At 43.7% G+C, this 21,733-nt stretch overlaps 1 protein-coding gene across 8 annotated transcripts in view; it reads left to right on the forward strand.

The window, feature by feature from the left end:
- The window catches only part of LOC147105264 (neuron navigator 1-like), a 632,986-nt gene that overhangs the window by 113,330 nt on the left and 497,923 nt on the right, over nt 1–21,733 (forward strand). The window contains exon 1 of one of the 8 annotated variants that reach the window (XM_086011446.1): nt 6,391–7,532. The exons of 6 other annotated variants lie outside the window; for them this stretch is intronic. In XM_086011446.1, coding sequence (XP_085867572.1) covers nt 6,860–7,532 — 673 coding nt within the window. In that variant the 5' untranslated portion in view covers nt 6,391–6,859. Of the gene's footprint in view, nt 1–6,390; nt 7,533–21,733 lie in introns of those variants that run through there. One more of the 8 variants, XM_086011445.1, reaches the window with a different exon arrangement.

Below are 21,733 nucleotides of genomic sequence, written 5' to 3' on the forward strand. Positions count from 1 at the left end.
CTCAGGTCATTTCGAGTGAGCATCCACTGCTATTAAGAACATTGAGTCCATGAATGGACCAACAAAATCAATATGCACCCGTTGCCATGGAGAGGAGGGCCACTCCCATGGGTGTAGAGGGGCATGTGGTGGTGCATTTTGGACCTTCTGGCATCCTGAGCAGCTCTTGGTTAGGTCCTCGATTTGTTGATCGATCCCCGGCCACCACACATAAGCCCTAGCAAGGCTTTTCATTTTCACCCCTCCCAGATGACCTTCGTGAAGCTCATTGAGCACTCTCTCCCTTAACTTGGGTGGAATTACCACTCGGGATCCACACATCACTGTCCCCTGGCATACTGACAGCTGTTCTCTTCTGGATGAGAATGCTGGCAACAGTGAGTCACCATGTGTTGGCCATCCCCTCACCGTCAAATCATATACCCGAGACAGTGTCGGATCATTGCGGGTCTCCTCTATATCCGCGTTAGTTACTGGCAATCGTTCAATTATTGACGAATTAAATATCTCGATAGGGTCCACTGCTGGTGCTTCCTCCACAATAGGCAGTGGCAGGCGTGATAGCCCATCAGCGTTTCCATGCTGTTTCGTGCCTTTTAGTGTTCCGAGTCCCTCCTGGAACACTTCTTGTGCGTCAGTTAGCATTTTTGACAGTCGGCCAGGTGTGACGTCGTCATCCTTTTTGGCCTCAACCTTCAGTGCCTGTATGGAATGCCAATCTCATTGTATCTTCCGGATCCATTCACATCCTAGTAGTGGTGGTCCTCCATCTGGCAATACATATAGGTCCATTTTAGGTATTTCCTGGCCTTTGCATATCATTTTCACCCTTATTTTTCCTTTGGGGTAGACTTTTTGCCCCGTGTACGTCTTCAAGACAATCTCTGTAGCTTTCAAGGGTATATGTGAAAATAGCCGCTTGTAGTCCCTTTGGTTTATGACTGTTAGGGCTGATCCTGTGTCCAATTCCATTTTCACTTGGACTCCGTCTATCTTGAGTGTAACCCAGATAGTCTGGTGATCCTCCATTTTGGTTACCTTATGTAGTTTCAGACAACCCAGCTCCTTGCTTCCGGAGTCTGTATCACTTTTCTGTTCGTCTGAACTACTGTCCATCACCTTATGTACCTTTTTGTACTTCTCCTGTGGAGATTTCTTGCTGTTGGTTTTCTTCCCTGACCTCCAGACTCTTGCTATGTGTCCTGCTTTTCCACACTGTCTGCACACTTGGTCCTTGAAACAACAATCCTTCTGGCCATGTGTAGTTCTGCCGCAGCGGTAACACTTCCCTGCTCCATATGACATTTCATTGGTGCCATATTCTTGCGGTCTCCGTTGTATCTCTGCAGCGCCCCGTGCGGCTGCTTCATGTGATACTGCCATGCTGAAAGCCTTGTCCAGCGTAAGATCCTTTTCTGATAGAAGCCGTTTCTGGGTTCCTTCACTTTGAAGCCCACGCACAAACTTGTCCCTTAACGTATCTGCTAGTCCCACTCCAAACTGGCAGTGTTTCGATAGCTTGTGCAGTTCCGTTAAGTACTCAGCATTACTTTCGTCTTTATGCTGGTTCCTTTTGTGGAACTTAAATCTTTCTGCTATCAGCAGTGGTGTGAGGTTTAAGTGGTCCTGTAGGATTTCTACTATGCTTTCGAAATTCTTATCCACGGGCTTCTCTGGGGTTATTAGGTTTCGCAGTAAGCCATAAGTTTTTGCACCCATGGAATTTAACAAAACCAGTGCTTTCTTAGCATCTGGCACTTCATTCGCCCTGCAGTACACCTCAATGCGTTCCACATATGTCGCCCAATCTTCGACTTCATTGTCGAACGCAGTGATACTGCCACTCTTCGGCATCCCTGGGTGTGATTTAACTGTCTAAAATGGCGTCTCCCATGCTCTCCCTTCTTCTCCGCTGGCACAAAATGGCGTCTCCTGCGCTTTCCTTTCTTCCCGCGCTCGCCCTTCTTCTCCGCTGCGGCTTCTAAAATGGCGTCTCCTGCGCTCTCCCTTCTTCTCCGCAGCTCAATGGCATCTCCCGCGCTCTCCCTTCTTTGCCCCGCGGACGCAGTTCAGCCCTTGAGCCCTGGCTGTGCTCTGCGCGTTCTCCTGTGCGCCTTTCCCGTTGCTGTCGCTCGGTCCTGAACCCGGCTGCTGCTTTACCCTCTCTCTGTTTGTTTTTCCTCGACGCCGCTCGGTTTTCAACCCCCGGCTGCGCCCTGTGCGCTTCATCCTCTCTCTTACCCCGTCGACGCTGCTCGGCTTTTTCTCTGCCGTCGGTCGGCTCCAGCCGCCGCTGCCTGGGAAGGGTCTGCGCTGTACCTGTTGCCAGTCTGTTGCTGGATCGTCGTGGCTGGGGAACCAAGCCTGGCTCTCAACAGCCTCCCCTGCGATGTTCACTCTCTGCCGGATGACTGGGCGGTTGCTCGTGGTCGACGCCCGTGCTTCTGGCCTCGACTTTCTTCCACCGCCCTCCCGGAGCGAATCCTTGAAGGGAAATGCAGAGTTGCAGGTAGATTCGAATCGACCTCGTCGCCACTGTTGAATCCGTGATTCTTAAAGTATGATGTTTTCCAATAACTACACGGAGGCTGTAACTTAACAATCAACAGGTGTTTACTGGAAGAGGGTAGTCTAAAGACTGACAGTACAGAGGCATGCTCAAGGCTTATATACAGGTGTGGTCACTGCCGGTACTACAGTATACAGGAGCTGTAAAAGTAGTTCTCTCTTAAAGGTACATACACTACAGGAAGGGTTCAGGATTGAGCCTGACGGTTGGAAACCCAACAATTTGGTGGGTTACTGATTAGTTAAAAGAAACAAGTTTGCCATGTTCATAGTATAAATCTTCAGGTATGCTCATTATACAATTATAGTGGATTCAAAAATGCTGAAAATGCACCAAATAAAATATCAATAATCAAACTTATCTGAGGGAGTATATCCTCGGAAAGTGGATCTCACACCTTAAACGCTTGCATGTCACTTCTGTTTCCATGTGCTTTATATTAATCCTGCTGTACAAGTAATGTGATATTTGGTATAGCTGCAGCTTAATTTGCAACAAGCTGATGTCTCCCTTGCACTTTCCATGTAATAGACTTATATTCAAGTCTGTTTAAAGTTATCAGCTTTTTGGGATTGTGTCAGCTGTTTTGAAACTAGGTTGGCATGTATGGTTTTCAGTATGAGATGGATTTAAAACAAGGTACAGTACTAGTTGTGAAAGGCTAGTACCTAACTTACTGTGGCACCCAGTACGGCTTATTTTTTTTTTAATGTGGTGACCATTAAAAATGCTATCGGTCAAATACGAACAGCCTCAATTTTAACCTTACAGCCACCCTACAAAAACTGGGGTTGGAAGATTAAAATAGCGGTAAAGTATTGCTCTCTTCTTGTCATGCCCCAGCGATCAGCATTTTAACTCCTGGGTTTTGGGAAGCCCAGAAAATTCTCATCACAGGCATCCCCCCACCGCAATGTCTTTCCTTCCCCCTCAACCAATTAGCCCCCCCCCCCCCACCCCCGAGCCACCTAGTGATTCCCACTGGGTTCAGGCAAGAGTCCGACATCCAACATGCAGATGAGGACCGGGAGTTAAAGTGCTGGTGCTGTCATGTGAGTTTGCCGCTCGCCCGACCTCCCACATGTCGCACTTGTGCTCTGAGTTAAAATTGGGACTGTTAACTGTTTACTTGTTATCATTCACGCAGATGTTACCCAATGCAGTAACTTGATTAACTGATCATCAAGCAGATTCACATTAATACAAGATTTGATTTTCTTCTCTCTGGGGATTGGTCAATCAATAAAAGAAATATTTAAGACAGCTCCACATCAGTTCCAAATTAGTCGCTATTTGCATTTTTAGGATTTAAATTTACAGGAGCAAGGGGTGGCAGTTTTTCAGCATAGTGTCCGAGGAAGGCCAGAGTTTGGAGCGGCATCTAGGTACATTTTTCTGGCTTCTTTGGAAATTCTGCAACTATTATTCAACATATTTTCCTCATTTAAAGGGGGTGCAAGAACAGAGAGAACGGGGGCGGGGGGTTTGCTGCTTGTGCACAAATCTTTGAAGGTGGCTGGACAGGTTAACAAAGCAGTTAATAAAGCATATGTGATCCTGGGCTTTATAAATAGAGGCACAGAGCACAAAAGCCAGGAAGTTATGCTAAAAGTATATAAAACACTAGTTCAGCCCCAGCTGGAGTATTGTGTGCAATTCTGGGCACCACACTTTAGGAAGGACATGAAGGCTTTGGAGAGGGTACAGAAGAGACTTACTGGAATGGTTCCAGGGATGTGGATAGACTGGAGAAGCTGGGGTTGTTCTCAGAGCAGAGAAGGCTAAGAGGAGATATTGATAGAGGTGTTTAAGATCATCAAGGGTTTAGACAGAGTAAATAACGAGAAACTGTTTTCAATGGCTGAAGGGTCGATAACCAGAGGGCACAATTTTAAGGTGATTGGCAAAAGAAGCCAAGGTGACATGTGGGAAAACCTTTTTACAAAGAGTGGTTAGGATCTGGAATGCACTGCCTGATAGGGTGGGGGATACAGATTCATAGTAGGTTTCAAAATGGAATTAGATAAATACTTGAAAGAGAAAGTTGCAGGGAGATGGGGAAAGAGCGGGGGAGTGATACTAACATGATTGCTCTTTGAAAGAGCCGGCGCAGACTCGATGGGCCGAGTGGCCGCCTCCTGTGCTGTACTATTCGATGATTTGAACCCTTCGCAATTCTGAATGCCAGGGATATCTGTGAGCTCCAGGTGTCCAGTGTTCCTAGGCCGATAGTTGGGGGAAGGGGCAGAGTTTGGGGTGGGGGAGGAGCAATGTTCCCTGTAAATGTTTTTGGCCCTTTAAGGGGCTGCACGGGCTATTCAAAATACAGCGCATGGGTGGTTTTTACATTGAAAAGCCGGCTGCGCGGGTTCCCTGGAGCAAAGGGAACATTGGGGAGGAGGGGTTTTGAGTTCCTAGGCAGGGTTTGTAATGCAATTGATCGCTTTGCCTACACTGCCAGAAAAAGCCAGGGTCAGATTTTATAAAATTTCTTCTTGAACATTCCTAAATCTCACAGCTCACTGACACCGCGGCAAATTGCTGCAACAAAATTCCTCACCCTTTTTCTCAGGCGGGTGCCCCAGTTGTGTTGGCAATGGCGGGAGTGCCCACCCAAGTTAGGCTCAATAGCCTGACTCCAGCATCTCCAACGATGTCAGGGTCTTCCATAGTGGGTGGGTAAACGCTCCGTTCTATCCCACAACTACCCCCCTTGTGCCAAGTCCTTCCCAAGAATTTCAAAGCCTTAGTCTTGATCTTGATGTGTGAAAGAAAAGCTTTGCGTTCTTTGAAATTCCACACTGTGCTTTACAAACATTTGGATATTTTAATAATGTTTTACTGCTGTCTATTCGGGCTGTTAGGTTGCAAGTGGATTATCTTGAAAGTGCAGAAGACACAGCTTTTTTTTGTAAGAAATAATTATTTTGGCATTAACCCGACGTTATAAAGAACCTACCATGACCTGTCCTTGAAATATTTGAATTTTTTTGTCCTACATTGCTGCAAAATTCAATGGTTAAAAATGAACTCCAGATTTGTTCTGTATATTATTGTTTTGTATACGTAACATTGCCATACAGAAATCTAAATGCAGCTGATTCTTTTGTGATTTGACACAGAGCATGAGTGAATGGATGCAAATGAAAGTTGAGAGCTGGGTAAAATTAATTTGAATGTGTTCTGAGAGAGACTGTGCCATTTCCTGCTGGAAGACAGGAATTATAATGCTTACTGTCTTATTCCACATACAGGCCTATTGTTTTCTCCACTTGCTCCTTAATTACTGAGCGTCAGTGATCTGTTATGCTTTATGTGTGTTACCCTCTGAGACAATAAAATGGATACACCTCTGTGTGTGATGGGGCAAGGCGTTTATTAGATTGAACTTATTTTTCTAAAATATCATGTCATCAAGATTTTATGCATCTGTAAGCAAATATTTTTTGAGGTATAAATTATAGAAAATATTCTACTAACCTTTCTAATAATTTTAGCTATATATTTTTGAAATTATTTAAAGGTATTCATTCACCCTTTCACAGTTACAGTATGGTATCTTCCATCCTTACATGCACTTTCTGAAATTAATAATTATATGATAATATCAATGCGGGCTTTACTATAGCAGAGTGCATTGAGTTCAGCTAAAATTAAAATGATAGAATTTGTTTCTTGTGTGTTCTGCCTTTATATTGTTTTTTAAAAATGTTTTATGCTCTTGTTCTAATTTTTACTGAGGTGTCTGCTGCCATGGCAGCAAGGAGCAGCCACTGCAGTGGAGGAAGCTGGGATACACTAGGGATGTGGGCTGAATATTGAGAGGGCTGAGTCCAGCCCATACTGTAGCTCTCACACTCTCAGTATTTCCTGTCTTGCTAATTGAGCTGATTTAATGCCGGAATGGAAGCTGTTGCCACAGCAGCTATTTAAATTGATGCCTGTTCTAAGCTGTGAGAAATATTCTGGAGAGAGCATTTGAACAAGCAAGAAGCTGCTCCCTGATTTCCCCCTTTTGCTGGTAATGATGGAATAGCCTTTTCTTTCCTAGCTCAGAGCATCTTGGAAGCAGGGGAGGGCGTTTGGTGATGACATTCCTCTGGTGATCAATCTGCCAGCAGGAGCTGATCATCTGATGCTGCAACAAGCAGCCTGTGTGAAGAGAGCTGTACAACACAGGAACTGCTGTTTCAGAGAGGGTTATCTCGATTGAATACTGGGGCTGGAAAGCAAGAAACCTCCCTATTTTCCTACTGTTTGGATACAGGCGAATGATTACATACAAGCAAGATGCTTGGTGCAAATGTCAAATGTTGTGAAACTGATATGTGTGATGAGACCCAGGAAGATGTGAAGATTTATAAGCGACAACCAGATGGAAAGGGAGTGCAACATGGAAAGAAGGGTAAACCTCCAACGATGCATAGAGCCACTGAGCTGAAGGTGTTTAAAGGTGGAACTAATCTGAGGAAGCAAAAATCTCTCACTAATCTTTCCTTCCTGACCGATGCAGAAAAAAAGATGCAGCTGTATGAGCCCAAGTGGTGCGACGACATGTCAAAGCCAGCTCAAACGCTTGGGAAGGGAGGGCTGAAATCTAAAGATGCACCAATGTCTAAATCTCTCTCAAAATCTGAGCACTCACTGTTTCAGTGCAAATTAGCACCGAGTGTGAACAAACCTCTTGCAGCACCCTCGACAATCCGTGGGATACCAAGCAGGATCCCAAGAGGACCCTGGGCTGAAGTCAAACCACTTAATAAACCGACTGAAGCTAGCACAGGGGATGGGAGCAAGTCTGACGATGAAATTTTGTCCAGCAAAGCAAAGAATATTAAAAAGCAAACTCCGGCAACAAGCAAGAGCCAGCAATCAGAGGAAAAAGCTTATTTAAAGGTGGATCCTGAGCTTGTTGTCACAGTGCTGGGTGACCTAGAACAGCTTCTGTTCAGTCAAATGCTTGGTGAGTTTTCCGCTTGCTGTACTAAATATATGTCCATTAAATAGTAAAAATAGCAACTCATTCAGATCCTACACATGGGTTTATTTGTTTCACAGGTTACACCACAGTTAGTATTTTTTACTGCACAAATACTTAAAAATGCTCTCTTTTGTGATCTGTCATTATAATTAATGTAAAGAAGGATGTCTATAATTAGACCATTGTTGTATTAATAGCATTCCTTGACTCAGTTAAAATTGTCATCTTTAATTACTGATGCAGTGCAGTGATTCTATGGTGGGCAGGTTGCTGCATTTGCAGCCTCATAATGCATTTTAATTGTGCCTTCGTTATGTACCATCTGCACGTTATGAAATAATCAATGGTTAAAAATCGTATTGTCCATTGGGCTGATTTTGTGATTTTCTTTTACAGTGTACTAGGCATAGATTGTTTCATTTGTGAGAAGAGATTCTATTTAAAAATCAGAATAAAATCTGTTTGTAGCTACAAATAGGTGCTTTCCCAAATCTGTTACATTAAGCAGTTTAAAATAATTGGTTGATAATATTCTCTGATAAAAATCCTCATTTAAATAGTTAAGAGTAATTTCTAAAGCAAATTTTGACTTGGTTACACACATGGCAGGAGTTGACCAAATAGGTTTCTGTTTAACAATGAACTAAAAGCAATGCTTAGCTCTCTTTAAGCTTAATTCACTCATGCAATTTTTTTGCCTGTTCTGCATCTTAACAATTGCACTTAAGAAGAAAGTTTCAATCTGTCCTTTATATAATAATGTGCTTCTGCATTACTTTACATAGACAGTATTGCACATGCACTGTCAAGAGAAAAATCTGTATTACATGCTTCAGCATTCCCTTTAACTTAAAAATAGGATTGTTAATAAATAAGAAGAACCTCTTTACTCTATTTCACCATTTTTATCAGCTACAGTAACCATAAACTTAAGTACGTAAAGCTGAGTGTAAAACAGAATTAGATAAATGCATAAAACCTTTAAACTCGGTAGTTCTTAAAAGTCAGAAGTATGGCACCATTGGGTAGCTTTGATTCTATAATATTTCCTAATAGATAATTGATTAAATTTTACATTGCGATAGTTTTTGTATTCTATAAGTACACTTTTATTTCTCCATTTACAAATCCAAATATTAGCACGCTCATATGATGTAGTATTTTTGATGATAAATAAGCACATAGAATCATAGACTGGTTACAGCACAGAAGGAGGCCATTCGGCCCGTCGAGCCCGTGCCGGCTCTCTGCAAGAGCACTTCAGCTAACATAGAGTTAAAATAGTTTACTATGTAAGGAGAAGTATAATATTTATTTTATATTATTTTATAATATTTTACTGGTACTTTTTACAAGTTACAAGGTATCAGGAGCGATAAGTGACCGGGATATAGCTGTGTGTATTTGCACACATTAACAGATTTGAGGCCCATATCCGACTCATTTAAGAAACTCTTTACAAAGTCATTTGTAGTTCTACTTCTGTACATTGCTTATAAGAAACTATATGTGAGATATATAAATCTAACTTCATGCTTTTAGTGAATATGGGGAGACAAAATAGGTAGAGACATATTTATGTGACAGCTAAGATTGATTGGTTAGTGCTGATTTATTATCCTGGCAAGGGATTTCAAGGTTTTGATGTTTAATTTAATGCATGACACTGTAATTTTCATTTCTGTTGTATTATCTTAATTGTCATGCGCATGGCTGAAATATGCACCTCCCATTAAAAGGTTCATAACCCTTTGAGGATTGTCGGTGTGCTATTGCAGCATGACCACTGTATTTAAATGACTGCAGTGTTTTGTATCTACTAAACTGTGGGCATTGTTGTAATATATTGTATTCAGTATGTGCATTGTATAAACTAGACTGTTTCAGGTACTGAATTAGTTATGTGTGTTCAAGTTTCAGGCCAGTAACTAGTAAATAGTTTGATATGCTTAACACAATTCAAAATAGAAAGAGAGTTCTAAGCAGATTAGTGGACAAAGATAAAATGTTGAATACTGGAGAAGCAGAGAAAGGTTCTGATTCATGAACATTTACACAGTCCTATAATTGTGAAGTTCCTGAATGATAAAATATTTGAACTGTCTTTCCATTTATGGCAATTGGACACCAATCCACAAAAGCAGTTTGATACTTTTTATGTAAAACCTTACAGGAGCCAGTTCTGATGATAACACTGCATGCAGTGCTTATTGCCTAAATACCATTTAAAAAAAGGCAGTATATAAATCTAATTTCATGCTTTTATGAAAATTCAGTGTGCTCTGCGTGCCACATTAGGAAGGCCGCAGGTTTGGCTAGGTTAGTTGATCTCAGTTGAGCAGTACAATTGGCTTTGGTGTCCCAGGGCTAGGAAGGAGAACAAAACAATGTCAACTTAGAGTGGTGAGATGGGTTTGATCAGAAAGTCGAGTGAGTTCTTGATTTCATCTGTGCTATTGTGGGCAACCACTGATCAGAGGCCAGGCATTCCTGTACAGAATGGAGAGGTGATCAAATGAGGAGATTCCAGTGGACTGCTGCAGTGTTTCTCTGACCAAAAGCAACATTGACAGTGGCCTGGTAGAAAACTGCTTGCCTCACACATTTGCGTCGAGAAGGGACGGGAGAAAATGGGGTAAATCCCCCTTTTTAAAAAAAAAAGTAGATGGAGAGCCTGCTCTAGTTTGCTGTAGTTATACTGGAGTAAATAACTCTTTAAAAACTGTCAGTGCAATGCATTTGTATTTTTTGTTACAGCATAGTCTAAGTATGTAAATTGCATAATAATATGGCTTTATGGAGAGGAAAATGTAATTGCAGTGCAAACATGTTACTGGGCCATTTCTTTTCCTTTCTTACTTCCTTTCCCTTCCCCCTCCCAAACTCTTTTTTTTATATATATAATAAAGTTCTCTTTGTATCTTCATTTTCTTCCCATTGTATTCTCTGGGGCATACACCCTGGATTCCAGCAGAGTGAATGAATAGATAATCCCAGGCTTCTTCACGGCTTTTACCAATCCAATTCTGTTACAAAGTGGCAGTGAAAAGTGGCTTGAGGTGTTAGGTTGACAAATTTTCCCCACCTCCCCTAGACTTGGTATCTCGCGCATGCAATGTATTGTGTGTGATGACCTACTGTACTTTTGGAGCCTGAAGCACAAGTGATTTACTGTGCTCGAGTGTGCTGAGCAACAGTAATTTTTAAGCAGATTTGATCTCATGATTCTGCACGCAGTTAGGAGGGAGGTAGGGAAGAACAAGGTTCTGATTGCAGCTGTGGCGCAGCGGTACCTCTCATGCCTCTGAGTCAGAAGGTTGTGGATTCAGGTTCTACTCTAGAACTTGAGAACAAAATCTAAGCTAACACTCCAGTGCAGTACTGAGGGAGTGCTGCACTGTCGGAGGTGTCATCTTTTGGATGAGACGTTAAAACGTGGCCCCGTTTTCCCTCTCTGATGGGCATAAAAGATCCCATGGCACTATTTTGAATAAAAGCAGAAGAGTTCTCCCAGTGTCTTAGCCAATACTTACCCCTCAACCAACACGACTCAAACAGATTATCTGTCATTATCACATAGCTCTTTCTGGGACCTTGCTGTGTGTAAATTGTCTGCCGCGTTTCCTACATGACAACAGTGACTACACTTCAATAGTTCTTCATTGGTTGGAAAGTACTTTGGGACATTCTGAGGTAGTGAAAGGCATTATATAAATGCAAGTTCTTTTTTTAGAATTAATTGTCTTACAGACCTCTTAGGCCAGGTTCAGGTGACCTGCCCATGGTCTGTGTCAGATAATGGGGAGGTGGGCATAAAGTTAGTTAAAGAGGGGGAAAGATATAATTTACATAACCGTGAGGTAGGAAAATAAAACAGACATTTAAAATACTGAGGCCTAGAAATTCAGTATAGCCACTTTTGGGGCGGTAAAGTCGGGCGGCCGCTAAAGTTTGCGCCCGGTGCAAAGTCGAGCCCCCTTCGCCGATATTCAGTCACATCGCCCTAAGAGGTTGCTGCTGCGCTAAAACAGGCGATGCACGACTATCATTAGGCGCTAAGCCGGCGGGCCGGGGCGAAACCCCGGAAGTCGGGCGCAGGGCAGGTGCGACGAGCTGCTGGTTGACGGCAGACACTCTGCCGCCGGTCAGCTCTTAAAGGGGGAGGGTGCATTTGTGTTTCTGAAAGGCCGACATTAGTTTGTTATGTGCTCCTCCTCCTCCTCCTCCTCCGTGTTGAGCCAAACCAGAAGATCCGTCTCCCACAAAGAAGGAGTGTTGCAACACGGCTGCCGTTTCTACTGCAGGAGGAGTGCCCTTTAATTTGCGCCCCCCGCGCCCCCCATCGGCTGAGCACCGTTCCACTCAACAGTCGCTAGGGGCGCCAGGCGCACAATGGGGCGGCGTGACTCAAGTTCCGGATTGGGGCGCACAAAGGGCGTTGCACGAGGAAATGACGTCATGATCTGCGCGCGCAGCTGAGCGCGCGCAAAGACTTTGCGCCGGCGCTAAATCTCTACTGAAGTTGGGGCGAGGCGCAGATCGCGCAGCGCCCGGGCGCTAGCCGCCTAGCGCTCGACATCTACTCCTCCTAAGGCGCTAACGGCTGGCGCAACCAACTGAATTTCTAGCCCTGAGAGTTGTATGCTGATTATTGCCCTTTAGGAATGAGGAGAGTACTTTACATTTAAAAGAAAATCTATTTGGTCTCCAAACTTAGATAGAGTTTTAGATACATAAATTACATTAAAATGATACATTTCCAGCAAACCTCCCCATTCCAATGGGAGGCATTGAGATAAAAGGCTTTTAAAAAGAAAAGGTTTTGTGAATGACATTACAACAGTGACTACACTTCAAAAGTACTTCATTGGCTGTAAAGTGCTTTGGGACGTCCTGAGGTTGTGAAAGATGTTATATAAATGCATGTCTTTCTTTGTCAATTTTTCCACGTAAAGTATCTTTCAGGCAGATTCTTATTTTGAAGAAATGGTCTGATGTAGAGTATTAATTAGTCATGTTCGCTTCAGGCATTTTGGTTAGCTAGAAATGCTTTGAGTAAAATAAAAAAGCATACCAACAACTGGGGGAAGACTTCTCCCATGCATTGTGTAACAACACATTAATAAAGAACGTGCTTATAATTCCATTGCACATATTGTCTGGAGAAAATCTTCTCCCATTATCAAAAAGTTCTTAGTTTACAACTTCTGTTAACTGTGAATGTGCAGCCTTTATTCTCACAGTTCTAGAATGTCATTACAACAGATGGTAGTTACTGAAATGTAAAAAACTGCAGAAGTTTGAATTCATATTTTCACATAATCACCTCCATTGAGGAAAAGGCTGATTTATAGCTTTTTGCTTCTAATGGAAATGTTCTATAGATTTCTACAAGTAAAATTGAATGTATGCTTGGTCTCAGAGGCTACAGTAATTATTATCCATTCTATACTTAATGCCCATAGTAATGTTACTCACTTAAATAAATCGCTGTGTTGAATTGGAACAACAATAATGCAAAAACATCAACTGACCCATTACAACATTCTATAATCGATTGAGGCAAAAATTCAGAAATGATCTCGCGTGTAAAATTGAACAGTTTTTTGGCTGTACCCTGCTTGCAGCTGGAAAACTGCATACAGCTGACAAAGCAGGGAACATGTTTCTGATTCAGCTTAAGCTTAACGCATAATTTTAACATTAGGCAACTAGAAAATTGAGTTCACATTGGCCTGTACATGAGATCCATTTCAGATGTAGGAACACCGGGTAATCTGAGAACAGAACGACTTTCACTTAATCCTGTCATTTCTACAATTCTAGCACAAATACTTGTGAATAATAACTTATTTACAGACAGTGATCGCTATTGTTATCAAATGATTATTCATGACTGCAAGCAGTGTTCACAACAGAATTGTAATGTTCTGAAATACTCTACAGTGAAAATGAAAGGGATGAAATTGTTTTCACAATGTAGGAATAACAGGCTTATTTTCAGCTCATGGTGAGCATATGCAATTGAAGTACTCTGCAAAAACTCCTTCAATAACCTATATCATGCGCTCATGCCTCATTCTGCATCAAGGTTTCCTCTTGAGAAAGTAGATGATTCGTAAAGCTTGTTGAAAAATATCATGATGCATAATATTTCTGGAGCACTAGGTGAATAATTTTCTAATACATTAGCATATTCCAATACTTCCTCACACTTCAGTGGAAGGAAAATGATTGAATTGGGTTTACTTGACCTTGATTGATAAAATGTCCGAATACAGCAGTGTTCATCAGTAATGTTTTCCACATGTTTTGTCTGATTTTCAAATTACTGTCAGAGACATTTTAATATTGATATTTATGTACTATTCTTCATGTTAACACCTTCTTTAAAATAATTTACAGAGAGTCCCAAAGTCGTAACTTATTTCACTAAAAAAAATTGAATAACTGGGGAAAAAGTTGGATAGTCCTGAATTAAGAGGTTTCAAATATACTTGCTTAGATGCTGACAATATTATGTAGGAATTGAGTAAAACCAAGGCTACAATTCCTACAATATAATTGTACTGTAATACATTTTCAGCATTGCGGTGCCACAAATTAAACCTATCAAGCAGTTAGAACAAAAAGCACAAAATATGATGAAGCAGTGTAAATATATAATGGATAGCCCCAACATATTTTACTCTGATATTATCAAAAGTCTGTCCCTTGAGCTCAGGTGGTTTGATAGCTTAAGGCTGTGACCTCTTAATGCTATGACAGAGTTCAAATCCCAGCTCATCCCAGATGGCAAGACACAGCTGGACACCATGGCTCACTGGATTTACTGGTTAGGGTAATATTTTTTTGTTATTTTATCAGAAAATGTAGCACTGTTACTTAAAATTCACAATAAAAATGTTAATTTGCCAACAGTATAAAAAAACTATACAAATAACAGTTGCTTTGAACACCCTCGCCCCATCCCTTAGGGACATCAAATTGGTGAAAAATGCCCTTGGACTTGAAGCAATATTGCTAATGTTTGCACTGTATTTGCTAGTTGTCTACTACAGTACAAGTATAATGTGTTACATCAGTGAAGAAAGAACCATTTAGAATAATGGCAATGACATTAAACTAACAGCAGCTCCCTATCATCAGCATAGGAAATCTTGTGGCAAGTGTTTTTAATGGTTCATAGAGGACTTGCTAATCCAATTATGTTGAAATTCATAAAGTACTGTGGAAGGGAGATCTTTGCAATGAGATTTTAAAGCTGATAAAAGAGTGACCTTAAATTCAAATTTTGATGTCTGCAGGATAGTGACAAACATCCTGATTCTTACATCGAATATGGTGTAGCAGCCTTTCCACTCACTGGAAAAAAGATACAGAGAAGATAATCACTGAACAGAAATCTACATCTTAAATTATATTATTTTTATTTGTAAAGACTAGGGGGAAAAATTTGATATCGCTCATTTTGGGGCACTAATATCGGCCGGGCGCAAAGTTTAGCGCCTGGCGCTAATTATCGCCTCCGACTGCAAAATTTGCCTCAATCGCCCCTGGAGGTGATTTGAGTGCGAAATCAGGGGCTACACACCTGTCTTAAAGTGCAAACGTCAGGGAGTGAGGCGCTACCTCAGAACGCTGCCGAAGCTCAGGCGATGCCAATTAGCATGGAAGCCAAACAGACTGGCGCCATCCAGTTCTTAAAGGGGAGGGGCCATCTTGCTGGCCAGCCACTCCCTGCTCATTGCAGCCTTGAATTTCAGCCTGGAGAGACCTCAAAAGCAATTGTGTGGAAACACTAATAGATAGGCCCAGGGAAAGAGCTTGGCACTTAGGAACCTCAAAAGTGGGTGCTGAGGACCAAAACTCCTTAGGACAGCGTTAAAACCAAAAATTTTGCCAACAAGAAAAGACAGGAAGCGCCCGCCTTTAAATAGCGCTCCCCCAGCCCCTTCCTGACTTGAAAACGTTCCCCATTACCTGTCATTCCTAGCGGCAGGTGCTAAGGCAGGGGGCACGACTCAATATCCGGTCCGGGGCGCTACGATCTGTGGGCGCAGGAGATCGTGGCAGTAGTGTTTAGTGCCGCCGCAAAACGACTGGTCAATTTCACGAGCGGCGCTAAAATCGCCGTGCTCGGGCGCTAAGTTCCTAGCATCCCGTTTGCACCCCCCGGAGGCGCTATCCAACCGAATTTTCCCCCCTAGGCTTTTACTAATCTGACAAGTCCAGTCATAAAGATCTCTGTCTTTCTACAAATTGGTCAGAATTATGGAATGATAGTAAACTTTAAGTTCATACCCGAGCAGCAAAATATATCTATTGACATATTTAGATGATGGATTACAGCCAAAATTGTACATTACCTTTTAGTCTGCTGTCAACGTGAAAGGAGATTTGAATTACATGGTAGGTAACTGCATTTTGTCAACGAATAAATGTAGCAGTCTTAGCTTCATTGTGTACTTGTTGTCTGAATTGGAGACTGCCTGAAAAAGTTGGTCTGCTTTTCCCTTGGTAAACAAGCGGTTTCGATGTTTGCCTAACAGAGTAAGCATTATATACAATTCTGGAAAAACAGGATTTCTTACATTTTGCAGCGATTGCCAAACCAGCTGAACTTAGGTTGCTCTATTCAATTACAGTTAAATTCTGGTAACATATAACACATTTAAAGAGAAATAGTATGCGTGTGTTAGAATGTCTGTACAATGAGAGTGGGCCTACGGTCCATATCCTAACTCATACCAAGTCCCGTTCGCACATCACCCCTGTGTTCGCTGACCTATGTTGGCTCCCTGTCCACCAACTCATCGAATTTAAAATTCTTATCCTTGTGTTCAAATCCCTCTATTATACTCACCCCTCCCTACTTTGTAACCTCCTCCAACCATGCAGCCCTCCGAGAACACTGCACATCTCCAGTTCATACCTTTGTGCATCCCCAAATTCCTTTGCCCCATCATTGGTAGCAGTGCCTTCAGCAATTGAGGCCCTTAGCTCTGGAATTCACTCCCTAAACCTCTCCATCTCTCCTCCTTTAAGATGCTCCTTAAAACCTATCCCTTTGACCAAGCTTCGACCAAGACTGTCCTAATGTCTTCTTCTTTGGCTCAGTGTCAATTTTTGTCTGATTATGCTCCTGTGAAGCGCCTTGGGAAGTTTTACTACATTAAAGGCGTTATATAAATACAAGTTATAGTTGTTGGTAGATTTTAACCTTTGGGCGGCCAACCAATGGAGCATGCTGTTGGGCCCCCCCCCCCCGATTCTGCTGGTGGGAGACATGAGCCACTTCGAAGCCCAGACCTCATTTCTAAGTCACCAGTGAGCTGCATGCCCCAAATGGACATCCCGTGCAGCTTGTCGACTTTGGGCTCAAACACCATGGCAATCTGCAAGGAGATCCTGAGGAGGGGAGGCAAAGTGGAAAGAGGGGTAGCGAGCCTGGGCCAGCAGCGACCCACAGTATTTTTGTGGATCTAGAGGAAGCACTCTGGTCCCTTTAAGGACTGCTGGTTAGGCCGCTTAACGCTGGGACACGTGGGTGGACTGTAGACGTTCCATCCATGTGTCCCTTAAAATTGCAATCGCAGTCCTAACTATGTCATTGGACCCTGATTTACATTGTAAAGCGGCCTACTGCCCAATACAGGTGGGTGCTCTGGCTGAGATTCCAATACAGGAAACTTTGTGATATCCGGCACCGACGGGACCGAGCTGTTGCCGTCCCATCAAAACTGCCGGACAAACCAGCGCTAATGTTAAAATATACGGAAGCTTTTGAGCTCCGTATCTAGCAACAAACCCTGTTGACAGCTTATAAACAGTCGGTCGTAGCTTGCAAGCGTCTCTGTAGCTAAGCAACAGCTTTAGCTAGACCTTGCAGAGCCTGACTAGTGAAAAAAAAGCAACAAAAAGAAAAAAAACTTACTGAACCGACTCCTGAATTTTGCCGGTGGTTCGAGCATTCCGGACAGTTAACCTCCGGATAAACCAAAGTTGTCTACCTTCCAAAGGTAAAGATCCTTCCTTCAGCCAATTTAAGTGTAAAATCACTGATCTTGCACTCCCGACAGAGAGCAGTGCTTGAAGGAAGATAGGTTGGAGATAGCACCAATAACAGAGTGACCACCAATACTGCAGCACCAATTATTCAACCCGCATTCCCTTCAAAAATGTATCCTATAATTTAGATAGGTAAGTAACCAAATATTCAAGAGTTTCACAAGATTAAATTCAGTGGGGGGAAGGGGTTGTTTGGAAGAATTTTGCAGAACCTTCCCTCAGGAGCTAAGTAAGTGGAGTTCATTCGGAGGCAGATTACATGTGGGATCCAATAACACAGGCCAGACACTGGGACATCTGGAGCATTGCTCTTTGGGCAATACATGTGTCTGTAGCTTGATAAAATAACCTTGTGCAATGATCCAAGGTCAGCCCCTTTGCATATTATTGAGGCGCTCCTGCTGCATTATGCTTGAAGCAATAGGGTGATTTATTTGGTGACTGCAGTCCTTAACAGGTTACTAGTCACCCTAAGGCTCTACTGCTAAAAATGGTTGAGCAAGACCCAACTGACCTATGATATTCTACCAGATTACAGGGATCCTGTAGTGTAATGGTTATGTTACAGGATTACCAACACCGATCACAAGTCCAAATTCTACCACAGCAAGTTATGAAATTGAATTCAATAGATCAGGTAATTTGTGGGCTAGCACCAGAAACAATGATAATGAAAGCTTTTGGATTGTCAGAAAAACTCAACTGGTTGTAAGATTCTTCAGGAAAAGGAACCTACCACCTCTATCTGGTCTGGCCTGCATGTGATTAGTCCACAGTAGATGGTTAACTATGGGCTGGATTTTATCAATGGGGACGCGTTGGGGGTGGGACTGCTGGTTGTCGGGTTTCAGTCCTGCCCCCAATGACGTCCGGCCAACCCACGCTATTTTCCCTTGATGGACCTTGTTAAGCCCGCCTTGCGGGCTTAGCCGGCCAATTAAGGGAAAGCTGGTGACAGAGGACGTCAGCATATGACGTTTCATCTGTCAAAAATTTTTGACAGATGAATTGTCATCGTTTGACAGCTCTGTAAAGCTGTCAAACACTGACAATCTCTGTTCTTTGGTGAGTCCTTATACTCAAGACTCACCAAACCTCTTTCCTGAGCAGAAATCAGATGGCTGTTGCATCAGAGAATGCAGCAGCCATTCTGTCATCTCTGCCGTTGAGATGAGGAGCCTTCGGATCCTCAAAGGTTGAAGCCTGCAGGAAGAAGCAAAGGTAAGTAAACTTTTTCTAACACTTTACACTCACCTCCCATACTTACCTCTCCACACTTGCACCCATCACTTACCTCCACAGCGCACTTTTCGACCCCTCTCATCCCCGCAGACCCACTGCTCGCCTCACTGACCCTGGCGAAGTTCACAGCCGTCAGAAGCCCGCACTTGTGTGGGTAAAATGGGGATAAGCCTCTTAACTGCCTGTTAACAGGCAGTTAATTGGCTGTAATCCACTTCCCGCCACCCGGGAAGATGGCACGGAGGCAGGTTGGGAGCGGATTTGGTACCCGCTCCCAGTTTCTGCCATTTTCCCGGCATTCCCGCCTCCATACCCGCCTCCCCAGGGCTGGCAAAATTCTCCCTCAAGTGGCTTAGCAAGAGATTCAGCTTTACAAGCGAATTACTGTCAAGAAGGCAGCCCACTATCACCTTCTCAGGATTGGACATTAAATACGTCTTGCCAACTTTGCCATCATTCTGCAAACAAATAAAGCAGTTCTGAAGGTACTGCTGCAGGATAGAGTAGAGAGAAGGGTGGCCCCTTTAAGAGCAATGGGGCATTCCCTTTTGAAGAGTAGTGCGAGAGCAACTTAGATGGAAGTAGCAGAAAGAATGAAAGCTGTCATACTAGATTCTAGGAGCAGGTAAGGAAGATATTTTCTGGTTTCCAAAATGTTGCTAAGTTAATTGTGCTCACACTTAATTGCTTAATTTAACCATGTTGCCTTACAATGTACCTTAACCACACTTCACTGTAAGCTTGGGGGCGTATCACAAAATGAAAATGCAGGCTATTCACCTTTTCTAAATGTAGAGGCATACCCATGATTCAGTACTGCACTCTGTATTGCTGCTATATCAATGGCTCTGAAATTGCGGTGTCTGTGACGACGTACTCTCAGAGTTTGCCTTCGTATTCCCCTTGAAATGACCCGCAAGTTCCAGAATTCTGCATGTGCTTGCGCATGCGCGAAATCCAGCACTTGCGGCCTGTCAGCGTACGCGTTGGGCTATTTGGCCAGCAATTGCCCATGTAAGTCTTATGATTGATGCTTGCATCAGCGTAAGGAGATATCTAAGGCTTAAGTTAAAGATTTTTATATCCTAAACTATGCACATAAACTTTATTAAATGAGTTTATGCAAATATTACAGTCTTAGGCCTAGAAATTCAGTGCCCTTAGCGCCGATTTTGCGGCGCTAGAGGGCCTAGCGCTGCAATTGGCGCCGGCGCCTAAATTGCCTGGGGCCCTTCCGCCGCGGTAGACCGGTAGCGCTGCGCCGGCACCGATGACGTCATCGGTGTGCGCAGCGTCCCGGTTGCCATGCCGACGGGCCCCAGCGCCGAAATTCAGTTGCGGCCGCCTCGCCCGTGGCAGCCGCAACTAAGACTCTGGCAACAGAGTCCAACATGTTTTTGCGCCGGCGCATTAAAGGCCCCGCGGCGGCCGGCCGCTTTCCCGCCGGCCGCAGCTCCCTCCCCGGACTTCCCCCCCCCCCGGACTTCCCCCCCCCCCCCCGGACTTCACCCCCCCCCCCCCCCCCGGAACAGAAGCAAGCCCGGCACTTGTCCGAGGTGCCGGGCTCATTTTTAAAAAGATTTTCGCGGGCCGCGGCCGGGTGCAGGCAGCTCCTCCTTAAGGGAAGGAGGAGGCCTGCACTTCCCGAACCTGCCGCACCGCAGCGGGCGCCGCAGCGCCGGAATAGCGCCGAAATTCAGCGCGTTGCACCAGTTTTCAGGCGCAAACAGCTCTCAGCAGCGCCGGCAGCCGTTTGGGCGCAGAACTATTGAATTTTGGGCCCGACCAGCGCGACTTAGCTCCGGCACTAACTTCCGGCGCTAAAGCCCTGGCTGCGCCAAAACTCAATTTCTAGGCCCTAATGTATAAAATTATCAAAAAATTAAATTTTTATTGAGGTTGGTGCAATGAATAAAATTCCAATTCTGTATATTGTATAATTAGTAGATTTGAGGATTCCGTTGCATCTCATTTGGGGAGTCCCTTTGTAAATGATTGAAATGGAATTCTCCTTTGTCATCAGAGGACTGGGCCCATGTGATCTCAGGTATGCTTCCAAACCGCCTGGGATCTGCGGGCCATTACGCTGCCCTCCGCCTTGAGGTCTGAGACCGCAACTTTTCACAGCCTGGACGCCAGGAGGTACTTTCATAATTGTTTTATGGGTTGGAGGCGTACTCCGGAGGTACGCCGCTGACCATAATTTCGAGGCCAATGTGTTTAGTCCTGGGCCCAAGAAAGGTGGCAAAGACCAAACACCTGCCCGTTGCATGCTCGCAAATTCACATAAGGTGGCTAATGTGTGGGTTCCTCCACTGCCACTGGTTGGGTTAGGTTCTTTTCCTCTTCGTTACATAAGAACGTAATAAGAACATAAGAAATAAGAGCAGGAGTAGACCATTTGGCCCTTCGAGCCTGCTCCGCCATTCAATAAGATCATGGCTGACCGTCTACCTCATCTCCACTTTCCTGAACTATTCCCATATCCTTTGATTCCCTTAATATTCAACGGCTATTTGCAGAGCTAGGTTGTTTAATGTGTGCCTGGTTGCAATCGCATTGATACCGAGGTCAATATGAACCGAATGTCTCTTCTGATCCTCCTCTTCCAGAATCTTAGAATATTACAGCCCAGAAGGGGGCCATTCGGCCCATTGAGTCTGCACTGGCTCTTTCAAAGAGTAATCCAGTTAGTCCCACTCCCTGGCTCTTTCCCCATATCCCTAAAGTGTTTTCTCCTTCAAGCATTTATCCAATTCCCTATTGAAAACTACTATTGAATCTGTTTCCACCACCTTATCAAGCAATGCATTTCAAATCCTAACCACTCATTGCGTAAAAAGACTTTTTCCTCATGTCGCCTCTGGTTC

The sequence above is a fragment of the Somniosus microcephalus genome, chromosome 18, assembly GCF_052327205.1.
Source record: "Somniosus microcephalus isolate GS21.2 chromosome 18, FLI_Smic_1.0, whole genome shotgun sequence".
Taxonomy (NCBI): Eukaryota; Metazoa; Chordata; class Chondrichthyes; order Squaliformes; family Somniosidae; genus Somniosus; species Somniosus microcephalus.